Source organism: Felis catus, chromosome A2 (assembly GCF_018350175.1).
Source record: "Felis catus isolate Fca126 chromosome A2, F.catus_Fca126_mat1.0, whole genome shotgun sequence".
Lineage (NCBI taxonomy): Eukaryota > Metazoa > Chordata > Mammalia > Carnivora > Felidae > Felis > Felis catus.
In genome coordinates, this window is record NC_058369.1 from 152,911,994 (window position 1) to 152,926,866 (window position 14,873).

The 14,873-nt window shown below is 49.0% G+C and overlaps 1 protein-coding gene across 3 annotated transcripts in view; it reads right to left on the minus strand.

Moving 5' to 3' along the window:
* Positions 1 to 363: 363 nt before the first annotated feature.
* CREB3L2 (cAMP responsive element binding protein 3 like 2) overlaps positions 364 to 14,873 on the minus strand; it is a 121,914-nt gene continuing 107,404 nt past the window's right edge. For 2 of the 3 annotated variants that reach the window (XM_019825875.3, XM_003983094.6), the window contains 4 exons: positions 9,575 to 9,674; positions 9,173 to 9,299; positions 7,550 to 7,766; positions 364 to 5,939 (listed from right to left, as the gene is read on the minus strand). In XM_019825875.3, the coding sequence (XP_019681434.1) occupies positions 5,864 to 5,939; positions 7,550 to 7,766; positions 9,173 to 9,299; positions 9,575 to 9,674 (520 nt within the window). In that variant the 3' untranslated portion in view covers positions 364 to 5,863. Of the gene's footprint in view, positions 5,940 to 7,530; positions 7,767 to 9,172; positions 9,300 to 9,574; positions 9,675 to 14,873 lie in introns of all 3 variants that reach the window. The other variant, XM_019825874.3, reaches the window with a different exon arrangement.

Consider the following 14,873-nt stretch of genomic DNA (forward strand, 5'->3'; position numbering starts at 1 on the left):
CATCATTCTTCAGCATCCCGAGATGGCGAAGGCAGAATCCACTCCAAAGAACTCTGAAATCTCATTAGCGAATAGTTGTAGGAGACAACGAAAATCGCAGTCAGGCGGCAAAAATCCCTAGGGAATGCAGTTTTTCTTCCTGTGACTGATTGAAAAAACAATTACATTTCTCAATATTCCTCCAACGGAGGCTTGGATTTCAGTACTAGATCACATACAAACTGCCGGTTTGAGGCTCTTCTGTCAGTTCAACTAGATAATCAGAAAAGGGTGGTTAGGCGCACACATCCGAAGTCATGCTCATCAGAAAAGCAAAATGCTTTTAAGACAAGATCACCAGGATTTTAAAGACTAGACAACGTGTTACTACTTAAGAAAAAATATTTTTATTCGCAAGAAATGGAAATACAAAAGCATAACAATTTCAATTCATTTTTTTTTCCCAAACTAACTACAAGTATCCTACAAAGCATTTTTATTTGTGGTATTCACTTAGCTATGATGAAGAATAAAAAGCCATAAAAAAACCCAGCACAGTATGACAGATAATAGACTCACAATATATTTAGACTTAAACACTGCTGGTCTATAGAACTATTACAAAAGAGAGGTGAAGTCCAGCCTATCAGCATAGACATTGAAGCTCATGGTTGATTATAGTCTAGGGTCTGCTCAGCGTTGTTTTGGTAGGGTCCCTCATGATTTGTCAAGGAGTGCTGGTGTTTTCCACAGACTCAGGAAATGTTTTATCGGCAAGGGAGAGGTTCTAGGAGTGTAGGCCCTGGGTCCATGGTGCAAAAAGTTCATGTTCTCACCTAGCTGGTGAGCAAAGGACAGGGGCGGAGGAATGGAGCTAAAACCCCCGGGGATTTTCTTTCCCAGGATGCAGAGCCTGCTAGCTGGAATTCACAGAAGACTGGATGAACAAGACAGCAGATACACATCTGGTGGATATCTCCAGCGTGAGGCAAAGAGCAGAACATTGCACGGTGGGTCTGGTGCAGGGAGCGGACACTGTGGTTCCTGCCCAGAGAACCTCCAATGTTCACAGAAAGGAGCCTGCCCCACCGAATCCACGGACCGTACTTCCCATATTACTTAGCTGTTCATCTCTCTCATAGTTACTGGTTGCCCCGTTTTCTCCATCTAGATTATTAAAGCCAAAATTTATCGAGCACAGTACTCAGCCAGTACTTAAAAAGTGCTCAAGAAACACTATTTCCCCTTGTTCTCAAAACGAAGACAAAAACAAAGCATTTCTGAATTATGTGGCCCCAAATGACAAAATAAAACAATACCTAGATTTTTCCTGTGCTAAGTGTGGGCTCTTTGGCCGCAGAGAGATGGAGCATTCATCCTCCAATGGGCCAGGTTCTTTGGCCCTGAGAAAATGTTCTGCTGTGAAAATTTATAAGAAGTTTAATCCAGGCTGGCCGTTTTTTGATGTGATTGCAGCTCTACAAAATGGGATTTTCCTGACAGATAAAACCCCATTTCTTTTCTCCGGATGTGCGCAGCCGATCATGGCGCACCTCTAGGAAACCATTTTTGAGCCTCTGGAAAAAGGTTTTCCCCCACACTCCCTTCACTCTAACACGATAAGGCTATCCGTAAGGTCTCCCAGGGACAAAGGAGTCCTCAGTCATCCTGGAGCATATACATAAGGCACATTTAAGGCACAAACCAGTGTTTGAGGCCAGGCCGGAACCTGTGTGTGTGTCAGAAAGAGGGAGGGAGGGAGAGACCCGGTGCTTTTGTCTTTCGAGTAGCTACTGATTGAGTAAAGTGCCTTGGTGCCCTTCCTCCCCAACATTCCCCAGCTCCAGACAGCACTTGGCCTCAGTTAAGACTCCAAAGTCCTGGGAGTGACTGACTGACTGAATGGGAAACCTGAACCGGGTCTCTGGCTCCTTCACAGCCTCCCACTCTCTCCGGTGACTGTCCTCCCGGAGGCGCTCCTGCCATCATGTGTCTCCTAGTTGTCTCAGCTACAAAGCAGTCCAATGAAACGGCTCCCACTAGAGCACTACCTGCTAAAGGCTTCCCGGTCCTACCAGCACCACCCCAAGCGGGAAGAGCCGGCGTCTTTAATAAAGGGATTGCAAAGACCGGATTCAAGGGAACCAAAGGAACGACTCATGCAGACAAGAGGGTGGCTCACAGCCTTCTCCTCCGTCTCCAGTCTCCCCATGTCACCAAGGCCGGCGGGGGTGGCCCCTTTCCTCAGCAAAGAGCGGGATGGCTCCATTTGTGCACTGCGTTCATGGACACACCCCATTTGAGGATGTGTTTGTGCAAGAGAGCTGGCCCCAAGAGGCCTCGGACTCTCTCCCTGTGGTTTTGCCCGGTCTGGGGACATGGATGAAAGGAGCCATGAAGTGCCGAAAAATTTTCACAGAACGCACGCGACCAAAATCCTGGACAGGGCCTCAATGTCCGCGTAAAGATGAATCAATTCGACACGCCTGCTCTACGGGCACGTGAGGGTCACTGCCCTCTTTTGGCATTCAGGCTGAGCTGAGAGATTTGGGAAGAAAAACACCACGGTAATTACAGGCGCTTTCTAAGTAAGTTGAGCCACAAGCTGCTTTCGCAATCGACGAATGAGCTCTCCAAGTCAAAATCATCTCCATTAGCCAAAAAAGGTTATCTAATTTTGCCTACACCAGTGTCAAAGTTCACCCCCACCCCCCACGCAAAAGGAACAGCCTAGTTCAGCTATCAGATTTTTGACATAATACTCTCTTTTATGTGGCCGAGGCTCCAGGGTCCTGACACTTCACGGGAATTCTTTCTTAAACTGGCACTGAGGCCTTTCATTTCCAGCATCCGTTTCTGAGCACAAAGTCAAGAGCTGTGTGGAAAGGGCCAAGTGGGGGGGGGGGGTGTTACTCAGGTATCACCCAGTGAAAAACTGCTTGTCCTCTACATGTTTGCAAGACATCTCCTTCACCAGGGTAATCAAAGAAAGGGAAGAGGAAACCCTGCTTACACGATGAAGAGAATTAATGTATTTATGAGTAACATATTTATTATTTATGGTTTATGATTACGCCAACAGTGTCACAGTGTTCAAAACTGAAGTTTGGAAGCCGACGTCTGCCACCGCTTGACATCGGCAGGCTAACCAGGTATTACTGCCTGGACTAGCGGACCGCTGCATCCGGGGAAACAAATCCACTGAGGTCTGGGCTTAACCCTGGGACAGAAAACGAGCACACATCTGTGAATTCTTGGGTATCCTTCGGCCCTTCTGTGTCCTCTCCACGCCCTGGGATCCTCCCCAAGGGACGACTACTTCGTTCCCTGTACTTGCCCACATCGGGAGCGAAGGGCAGAGGCTTTTCTCAAAACAGCAGGAGGACGTGGAACCCCCTTACTATGGCCATTTGAGCTCCCAAGTTGATGTCTCAGGTCTCTAGATACAGACTCAGTTCTAGAAGAACAGCGTCCCAGAGAGAACACCCCGCTGTTTGGAGGTCTGGAGAAGGGGACGACAAGCAAAGGCAGGTAGAGGCCAAAATAAAATCCTCAAGGTACTAAGGGGGGGACTGGAAGTCTACCGGCCCTTCCCGGCTCCCGCCTCATTCAGAACAGGGTTTTCTACCCCTGCTACCCCTGGAGCCTTCAAAACCCGATCTGGTTCCACGGCAGCAGGTGAGTATGCTGACCCATTCTCACACTTCCGCCCTCAAATGCAAAACCCCTCCTTTCTCATCGGCCAAATACTATTGGAGTTAATTCTTTTTGACCTCCTCAGGCCCCCACGGGCTACCTGTGCCTGATAATTACACGGCGTCTTAAAGGAAGGGATGAACCACAGCAGCCCGTGGCCCTACCCGACGCCAGCCAGGCCCAGGAAAATCTAGAGCAGAAGGGAAGGAGGGAAGGGAGAGGAGAGAAGCAGGGGCAGGGGCATGTTGGCAGCCCCTCTCCCCGCACAACTCTGACGGCCTCTGCTCTCTCTGGCCAACGTGAGGGGCCGTGAGACTGCAGACAGCAGCCCTGATCCGGCTTCCACGCACAGCTGAAGAGACACAGTTGGCATCTCCCAGTCTGGAACTCTCTCCACCACAGCACAGAGACAGGAATCACTCCCGGGGAGCTCCAGATGTACCTCGGCAGACCAAGCAGGGATCTGCTCGTGAGGTATGATGGCAAACGCTAATGACACCAAATCCTGCAACTGACACGGAACGAAAGGCCCAGGTGTGGGCTTAATCCCTCGTAAGTGCAGGTTCCAGTGACAGTGTCGACAAAAGAGAGAGAGAGAGACCAGAGGTAAAGCTAAAGGCCCTGCAGCTACTACTAAAAATAAAATACAAAAGGTAAGCACATTCCTTATAGGAAATCTTTCACAAGCTAGGGGAAAACACTTAAGGGGAATCTTCTACATTATACAATAAAAAGGCAATTTCCATTTCTTATCTGTATGAAAGAGGAAAGAAAATTTTAAACTACAAAAGTTACTTTTAATCATTAAAAAAAAAATAAAAATAAAAGTAGGTTGGGGGATTAGGTGGTATCTCTTTGGGTGAGCTGCAAAGTAGCCAAACCTGACTATAAAAGGTAAGACTGTGGATACTAAGGTCACGTACTCCAGCCCCAGGCCTCAGGCCCACCCTCTGTGTTGGGGCAGAAGGGAGGGTACAGCAGAAGTGTCAGGGCAGGTGGGGAGGAGGGGGCTGGGCGCAGGTGCGGAGAGGCAAGCCAGCAAGGTTGTCCGCGACGCCTGACGTCGGGGACGGGGATTCCCTTCTGCCACAGGAACAGGGCAGGAAAAGCACGTGGCCACAGAGCCACAGACCCGAGCAAAGTGTTGCTCCGTCTTTCCCTGTGACTTCATTCCATGGGACGACCCAAGCTTCCGGAAATTTCCCAAGTACAACGATAGGCCTCGGGTTGAAGAAGGAGGAGGACGAGGAGGAAGGGGAAGATGGGAGAGGAGGAGGAAGGGGAGGGGGTTGACGTAGAAGAAGAAGATGAAAACAAACAGAAGCCACCATCTGGGGGATTGGGATCCCAGAGCTTCGGGTACCCTCCGAGCTCCACGGGCCAACAGGAGACTTTGGCCGTTTGGAGGGAGGCGTCGGATCTCTTCAGTGTGGTTGCCAGCGGGAAGCCTCAGTGAGCTAATAAATACTATTTACAAACGGGGAGGAGAAGCCGGGGAGGCAGACCTATGGGTATGTGGGGAAGTCCTACAAGCAACAAGACGGGGCAGGTTTGCCTGGAGTAGAGGAGCCTGATTCCTTCAGGCATTGCACTTGCGGCCTGAGAAGGGGGGTGGGGTGGGGGTGGGGGCATCCTCGCTCCGGCGGGGGGAGGACGATCTGCCAGGGCTCGGTCGGGGCAGAGTGGCAGGGGTGCTCACTGAAGGCCCCGGCACCTCCGAGGCTCTCGGGGGTGGACGCTCCGGCAGCCGAGGCTGAGGAAGGCAGGACATCAGTCAGTGCTTTGCCAGATCCCAACAGGCATCCTGGTATTTCTGTGGCTAGAGTGTGCGGTCTCAAAAGAACAAGCGTCATCTCTTCTTCACGCCCCACAGTGAGAAAGAGGCAGTCTCTTTTTGGCACTCTTGGTGGAAACAAGTCTGCTCGTCCCAGCCCCGGACCTAAAATAATTTCCTATGGCAGCAAGCAAGAGGGAGGGAGGGATGCCGGGCTCCGTTCTTCAAGGGGGAGGGAGAGGGAGGTGCTCTCTCACCGCGGGTGGAAATCCCAAGCTGTCCTCCCATCCAAAGCCACGACCGCTCGCCCGTGTCTTCATCCAGATCAAAAGCAAAAAGGAAAAGCTCCTGACAAGGGGGGTTGGGAGACGTAAAAGGGGAGCGAAGAGAAAGAGGGCGGTGGAGATGGCCTCTTCAGAAGGTGGCGTTCACTCTTCTGTCGAGTTCTACAACTTTTAGTGTCTCGTTCCCCTCCAGTTTGGTGCTGACCCTGTGAAGATACCGAAAGGAGAAAAGAGTCTGAGCCACCAACGGACAACTATGATTCTCATGCTTGGGAGGATCATACAATCAGTCCATGACTGACTTTGTGGGCTGGCCCAAGCGTGTTCTTACTCTTTTCCCACCTAATGACAATCCTCAGTTCCCAAACTTTCCAGCTACCAGCCCTTGTTCTCATTCTTGTTCCCATTCTTACCTTTATCACCGCCTAACGGGAGATGTCCCAACCCAGAGGATAAACACGGCGGTGTGATGCTGATTTGTCATAAATTGCTTTAAGGTCATGTATTTATTGGGTGGTGTCCCCTATGCTAGACTCCGGAAAGAAGAGAATTAAAGGATAAAGTCTGACTCCTGGTCTAGAATGCTAATAGTTCAGATAAATTCAAGAGAAAAAGCTACCCTGAAATAACACTCAACACATAACAGAAAATAAATGCTATTAAAGTGTAGAAAGTCTCTAGGCATTCAGAGGAGGGCTACGGGGGCTTTGGTATCAGGGAGAGATCCCAGAAGAAGTGAGGTTTCAGTGGGTCCCTGAACAGTTGAGCCAAGAGGGGAGAAGACTTGTGTCATGCATATGCACATGATCAAGCAGCTGAGCCCTCTACAGCTCCCAGTGGCTCCTCCACAAATGTCTCTAGAATGGAAATAATAATAATGCCTCGCCTCTTAAAGTATTTAAAAGGATTTATATATCACATTTGCATAGTACTTAAAATAGTAAGTGCTAGTAAATGTTAAATATGCATGTACAATGTAAACACATGAAAATACACATAATTATGAACCTTGCCCCACTGCTTTAGGGGGAAAAAAAGCCGAGGAATTTGAAATAGAATCTTCAAGTGGGAGCATTAGCATTGGAAGAGCACACTTTCTGGGAAGCACAGGGGTCAGGGCAACAAGGTCACCACTCACACCAGGCAGGCCCAGGAGTGTGCACGCAGACCCTCCTTCCTGCACCGTCTGGCATTTTCAGGAGCCCACCCCAGCATAACAACATCTGGCCATCCTGTATGCCTTTGTGTTTCCAAAAAGGCTGTTCTGCATCACTATCGAAAAGAAACAACTCACAGAGAATTGGAGCCCCATACGTTATTTTCAATATGGAATCAGGTATATGCTCAGTGCCTCTCAAACGATGTCCCTCGATATATAATTATAATTCATACATTTTTTTACTTACAAATCATAAAACTATACATTGACACACAGCCTGACATATGTGTGTCTCTAGCTGGAAGGTAGGGGAGGTGTCCTAAGGCTGCATTCGTGTGGTAAGCACGCTGCTAAGGGCGGGCTCTATGTGTGTTTATGAGGCTTTGAGGGGAGGCAGAAGGAAGTCACCTCTGGGAGCCACCACTGCTGGTTCCCCAGTGACAGAGCAGACACAGGGGCGGCTCATCCTAGGCCGCATCCCCAGTCTCAGCGAAGGGCAGCTATTGACAAGTAGCAAACTCTCCAGAGTCCTGGGTCCTGGAAATAGGTCCCGAAGGAGCCCAGGGGCTGCGCCACGTCTACGCAATGTCTACACCCCACATTCCAGGTTGCTGACTCACAACCCATCATCCGTGCACCTGCGTGTGCTTGACTCACAAGTGCTGCTGTAACTCCAATAGCACGGATTTCTCCAGGCTGCTCTCATTTGAGAGAATGAAATGGGGAAGATCCACTTCAGGCCTGGGATCCAACCCTGATGCCCTGAGCAGGGAGGAGCCTCTGTCCCAAGGCCCAAGTTCCCCAGCTGAGGCTGGGCCGGACGGCTCCTCCAGGGGAGAATGTTCCTCATAGATGAGCAGGTTCCTGGATCTCACTGAGGACAGAGCAAAGGAACAGGTGTTAGGGAAAGACTGCAGGGTTTACCACATCCCCTCACTCACTGCCCAGGGCTGGGAGCAGATTACAATTTGTGGGTTCTTGTTGCCCAGAACTGAGGGTGCCAGCTGGAGCTGGCTTTCCACAAAGGCTTCGGGGTTTCAGAGTTTTGCGCATTGAAAAATTATACCAATTATACAGTGCTGGAAGAACAAAAGCAAAGCAAATAAACATGAAGCAAACTTCCACCCCCACTGCTTTGAAAATAAAACTCCCCTCCTTGCCCACCCATAACCATCTGGGGGAAACAATTCATGAAGAATGGGAGTCAAATACTTGGGGACGTCCAGAGCAGCTAAAATAAGAAACATTTCCAACGAGTCGGTCTTGCACGGAGAGAAGGTACCAGGGCAGAAAACTGCGTTTTCATTTAGAAACCCGAGAGGAGGCACAAAGCCAGAGTCATAAATCAAATCATGGAGACCGGTTCTTTGTTTTATAGGACGGCTGCCTTGCTAGAGGGCTCTGTAGCAATTCTCTGCCACACAGAAACTCTGCTCCCATTGGCTTCCATTTAAATTTACAGATACATTCCCTTAGGGGAAAAAGAACTTCCCAGGAGATCACTGAAATTATCTGGTTGAAATGCCAGTGTTTCTGTCATACACCTGGCAGAGATACAACTACCTGGTGACGACCAGAGCCCTTTCGAACCTCAGAACTGTGCCTCCCCCAAATCCAGCACCTCCAATTCCATCCACATCTGCTCTAATTAGTGTATATGCATGTGCATTGGTGTATATATCATGATCCCCAGAGACCGCTGTTATTTCCTACGTACTTAAAAGGGATCAGTGATCTGGGTGAGGTTACCACACACTTCTTTAACACCCAGGTCTCTAGATTCTCTCAGTCTTGTAAGACAGACTGATTCATTTCTGGGATTCTTACTGTGGTAACATACATTTCCCCTGAATGGAAGGAGAAACACAGGAGTTCCTTTAAAATGTCACGGAAAGCTTACTGCTCCCCCCAGTCTATTCCCCACCCCCACCCCCCACCAAATCCACATCCCACCCCCTTCTCAGAGCGCGAAAAGGAGACCTCAAGAATTTGCCAGGGAACGTGGTCTATAGCAAAAGAATTTGCAAACTGTGCTCTATCGGGCTCTAGAGAATCCCCAGCGGTGCCTCAGCCCAGTGGGTGAGGGACACGAGGGGAGACCCAGAGGCCCGGGCACCATACCCCCATGTCTCTCTTCCCTCCCTTCAATGGAGAAGCTACACTTTTGCCACTTTTTAAAAGTTAGACTTTCTCATAAGACTCCCTTCAGAAAGGCGAACTTTCAAAAAACCCCAGAGACATGAGACAAGATCCTTCACGAGTTGCTGAGTGCTGTCTTACCGACAGAGGCTGTATAGGGCTCCTGCATGGAGTGCTGGCTGGGCAGAGCCATCTTGGTGGCAGACGGATAGGGTCCGTAGCCCTGAAAGAAGCTCCCAAATGCAACAGCAAAGCAGAGCACAACCACCTGCAGGGGGAGAGGACGCAGGGCCTGTCAGCTCCAAGGTCCACAGGGCAAACCTTGAGCCCTGCACCACCTGGGAAGTCTGGGGAGACGGACTCCCCTTCATCAGGCCACCAGAACGCACCATCAGGTCACCCGCCGTCACATCGCGGCGAAGCAACTGCGTCTGAGCGAGCCGCGTGATTCCTCCCACCGCACCTGGACTGGGCAAGCTGGGGGGACACTGGAGACGGGGGTGGGCTGGGGCACCCAGGGCGCCGTCTCTTTGGGAAGCTCACCATGAGGCACGTGCCGGTCTGCGTGCCCGCCAACTTGCAGGTGCGCGAAACCTTGCCCATCACCAACGTCTGAAGCTTCTGTAGTTGCTGCAGGAGAGTTCTGCAAACGCAACAAATCAAAGCCATGAGGGGAGTCTGGGACAGAAGGGGGTGCTTTCAGGTGACCTCTGCCCCCATGCTCTGGGGAAGCTGCTGAAGCCTCGTGCCCGAATGTGCACCCAGCACCGAGGCAAAGTTTCATTCGGAGGAAGATGCGGACCCCGGTGCCTTCCAGAACCAGTGCTGTAGAGCTTCCCAGAGCCGGGGAGGAGCCCGCTTGAACAGCCCATCCGGGTCTTGTGCTGCTCTGAGTCAGAGGTGAATTGCCCCAAGTTACCCCTGACATGCCAGGCCTTGTCTGTCAGCCACTGACAAAAAAATGAGCCAAAAGAACATTTTGCGGGGCGGGTGCTGGTGATACAAGGACAATTCACTTACCCACGAGAGAAGAAACAGTGAGGAAGATGTAAGGAAGGAGAAAAGGCAAAGAGAAGAGGAAAATGCCCAACAGAGAACAACTGAAGGAGTGGCCGGGGGTGGTGACCGTCATGGGAAATGGCAGCGGTATCAGCGAGCAGCGGTCACTTAGCAAATTTGAGGAGAAAGAGGGGAAAACCAGGAATGGCAGGGAGGCAACGGCCAGAGGCACCTCAAGCCGTGGTTCTTGAAGGCTCATGGCACCTCTAGAGTCAGAAACGAAGCCAAAATATGACGGAGCAAAGAGGCCTGCTCAACTGGACCCACGCTCAGAGCCAGGGATCTCGGAAACCATCCTCTCATACAGACTCTGGTCCTTCTGCAGGAGGAGACAGGCGGCAGGAGCAAAAAAAGAGTTCTCTCCCTAAAATTGGACAAGTGTGCACACCCTTAAAAGGGAAGGGTTTGGGATGAGAATACTGTATTCTGGTCTGTGTGACATCAGGTCACAGAAAGAGCAGATGGTGAAATTCTTCATGAATTTTGAACAGTGTGAGCCACAGAAAAGGATCTGACAGCACTGCCTCCTGAATCAGAGCCCCTGGGATGAGTGTGTGCGAGCAGCAGAGACCTTGAAGCCCCTCCTGGCCACGCCCCCTTCCCCAAGCCCAATGCACGTGACCAAGTGCGAAGATTGTACAAGCAGATGCTTTTTCTTGAGTCTTAGAAATTTTCAAAAAAAACCAATTCAGGCCATGATGTCACATCAGAAGGCCAGACAAGTTCACTGGGAAACGTCAGCAAATCTCTCGTTTGCAGAATTCTGGGCTCTCCCAGAGAACTTGCTTCTCACCACGGTCTGTCTGTCTCCTGAATAGCTTTCAAGTACTCGAAGGACAAGCCGGGGTTCCAGAGTTTGCAACATTTACCCTGACAAGTGCCAAGGAAACGGGTTCTCCTGGGGTTTAAGCCAAGCAGGGACAGGTTGGCCATGGGATGATACGGCCTTCAGCAGCTAGATGGCTACGAATGGGGTGCCTGGGTGGCTCAGCTGGTTAAGTGTCCAGCTTTGGCTCAGGTCACGATCTCTCGGCTCGTGGGTTCGAGCCCCGCGTGAAGCTCTGTGCTGACACCTCAGAGCCTGGAGCCTGCTTTGGATTCTGTGTCTCCCTCTCTCTCTGCCCCTCCCCTGCTCAGGCTCTGTCTCTCTGTCTCTCAAAAACAAATAAACATTAAAAAATTAAAAAAAATAATAAAAGTGTTTTGTATGTTACTCAAAGCTTATAAACACTGATAGTATGGTTATTTTAAATCCTACTTAAAGAGAGACTGTCATTTGTGACAATATGGATGATGAACTTGGAGAACATTACACTAAGTGAAATAAACCAGAGAAAGAAAAATTCCACGTGGTATGACTTATACTTGGAAGCTTAAAAGAGAAAACAACATTTTTTTTTAAGTTGAACTTAGAAACAGTAGAAAACTAGTTGCCAACAGCTGGAGGTTGGGGGAATTGGGGAGAGGCTGGTAAAAGGATACAAACTTTCAGCTCTAAGATGAAGAAGGTCTGAGAATCTAACCTATAACATGATGACTATTGTCTATAACACTGTATTGGCTCATTGAAATTCGTTAAGAGAGTTGAACTTAAATGCACTCAATAAAAAACTAAAAACAAAAAAAAAGGTAAATATGTGAGGTGATGGATGTGTTAATTAACTCGATGTGAGGAATATTCCACAATGCATGCGTATATCTACTCATCATGTACACTTTAACTATCTAACCGTTTTGCCAATTATACCTCAACAAAGCTGAGAAAGGGGGAAAAAAATAAGAATTTACAACTAAATGATCATATGATGCAGCAAGTTTTTTTCCTTGTCAAATTTGTTCTCTTATCCCCGCACTCCCTAAGAGCACTCCATTCTTTTATTATTATTATTTTCATTTTTAAACTTATTTATTTTGAGAGATAGAGGGGTTGGGGAGGAGCAGAGATAGAGGGAGACAGAGAATCCCAAGCAGGTCCATGCTGTCAGCGCAGAGCCCCATGCAGGGCTTGAACTCACAAACTACGAGACTGTGACCTGAACGGAACTCAAGTGTCAGATGCTTAACCGATTGAGCCACCCCGGCGCCCAGAGCACTCTACTCTTACCCACTAGCAAAGCTGCTGTTCCCAAGCTGGGCGCTAAGTGGACTGCTATGCACCCACTTGCTGGGTGAGCATTCATTCTCGCAGAGCTGACAGGTGGCTGGTGGGGGTTTACATTTTATTGGCCACCATCTGTGCTGCTGGCCCCAAAGCCCTCACTAGGCTCTCCGTGCTGGATTTTGGGATTCCTGGGGCAGGATATATAGGTGAGCCCACAAACAAGACCTGTATTTGCCCGGACAGTACAAACCCTTTTCTCTCATATTCTGGCCTCTTCCTGGGGTCCCGGATTAATGTATCTGTTGCCTACTAAACTATGGAAAGGGGCCTCCTGGCTTCCTGGCTCGCTGCCTAAGAGCCACGTCTTAAAGTGGTGGCTGCCGCTCCGTGGGGGGGTGGGGGGGGGGTACTTCAACTCCCATGGGGCCCGTCTGCTGCCTGAGCTAGCAGACGAAGGGGCTCACGTTCAGCTGTGCTCTGTGCCTTTGTCCATCCGGGCTTTAGACAGCAGCACTCTAGATGTCCCCAGACCCATTTCCCAAGTGTCGAGGTGATTTTAAAGTGAAACCATTTCCATCTTTTCCCAACCATCCCTATTCACCCACAACCATCCCACACTCCCTTTCTGCCCATTTCCTGCTCTTTGCCCAGTCCTTGGAGCACGAAACACCAAGAAAACCAATGCAGCAAATGACTCGGAATCATTCCTCTCTTCAAATTTCTGGTTGAGATCGCTAGGCCTGGTACCATTTCCCTGGGATGAAGAGTCTCCCAGGAGGCTCTGTTGCGCCCCCTAAAAACAGAGCTCTAACAGATCAGACATACCTAAACACCAATGGTAGAATGTCTTAGCCTCAAGCTAAGGGGCCCCCAGCTACAGGGGCAAAGTGCTACAAGTTTGGAAGAAGGGTCATTTAAGTCTGGCTGGGTGAGCAGGCAAGGCTTCAGGCTTTCCAGGTGTATATGGCATTTTCCTTGGCACTCAGCAGCAGATCGTCTCCAAACTCATGATAATTATATTCTGAGTCCATTGCAAATGAAAATAGTTGTTTGATGGTCCCTGATTTCTAACAGTTTATCACCTAACTCTTTAAGAGGAACAAACATGTAGTTTTGACATAGATTCTTCTTCCTTAGCTTGAAATTGTGGTGGCAAGCAACAGTGATTGATAATGTGCTCTTTGCTGCTGCTCCTCCTACGTGGATCAGTGGAAGTGAACTGAACCAAATGGTAGAAATGATCACACTCGGAAGCCCATCCATCAGCAACTCCGAGTGATTTCACCCAAGGAAAGAGATTTAGCTAGCCCATCCATCCCCAAATCTAAACAGATTTCATGATCCAGTCAAGTCTGGGGAATTCATTTATATTTGACAGAAATACTCATTTTTGTTGTCATAAGGAAAGGAAATTAACAGTGACAGAGCACCCACTGATTGAGTTCTAGGAACTCCACATCCGGAGATACAAAATAACTGTCTGAAAGACAAGTAACTTGTTAAGCGAAAGACCTAATATGTAAACTAAAACCTGGTGCTGTAGTTCAGGTACCTTCCAATGCACTGCAACATGGGTACCCTGGTTTATTACCTAACAAAATCTGTAACCAAAATACTTCTTGGTTAAGGAGATTTTTCTCACACCCAGTGACATTAACCTCATATCAACAACAGCCCAATGAAGAGATAATGTCCACCGTCCACTGTTAGATAAGAAAAGGTTACTATCAACCGGGGCCAAGCCACAGATGGAAGAGCCACAGGAAAAATCAGTCCGATGGCAATGAGATACATACTAACAAAGTTTCGTGATATGGCTACCAAAGAAACGATAAGGGCAAATCAACATTTCCTGGCACATCTCCACCAGATAGACCAAAGATAAAGTGCCAAGTGATAGATAAGAGGATGAAGGGTGATTCTTGCCCTACATCAGGTGTCTGGAAGTCATGTCTGGGCTTTGTTTAGGAAAACGGAAACTGCAAGACGTGTCCCTCTGTGAGAAGCCGAAAGAGCTGATGAGACGGCTTTAGGATTGCTCGGCTGGTACGTCTGTGCTCACACAGGGGATTGGCTGAGTTTAGATCTTGGTGCCACTGCTGCATACCTTTAACCAAGTTATTCCAGTCCTGGGTTTAGGCGGCTAATCAAAGTCAATTCCTTTGATGTAATCAGCTACCAAAATGACAAGAGAACCCCCACCTCCTGGAACACTCTGGATTTCTTGAAGCAAATACACCTTTACAGAGTGCTTGCTGTCCCTTTCCGCTGATGACAGATGAAGCCTCCCCTCTTTACAGGGAAGCGTGGTGTCTCCAAACTGAAATATTAGTCTGAGATGATGTGGGATTTTCCCTCATGCCATGGAGACAGATGCCACAGCCCATAGGACGGGGAGCGTCGATGACAGCTGTTAGCCTGCTTCGGCTGAAGAAAAGGCAGCCAGCAGATGAAACGGAAGAATTATTTTAAAGCTAAAGCTCTAAAAACCCAACCACAGGACAGACCCAACAGTGCATTCAAAGCTCAGCATAAACTTTTCCTTTATTACTGTATTTTAAATCATCAGTGACCGGGGCTAATTATGGCTTAATGAATTCTCAGGCTTTGGGGAGCAAGGTCTCAATTTAGAGAACAGAGTACTCTTAGCAAACATTTATCTGGGCCAAGAGATTTTTCCCA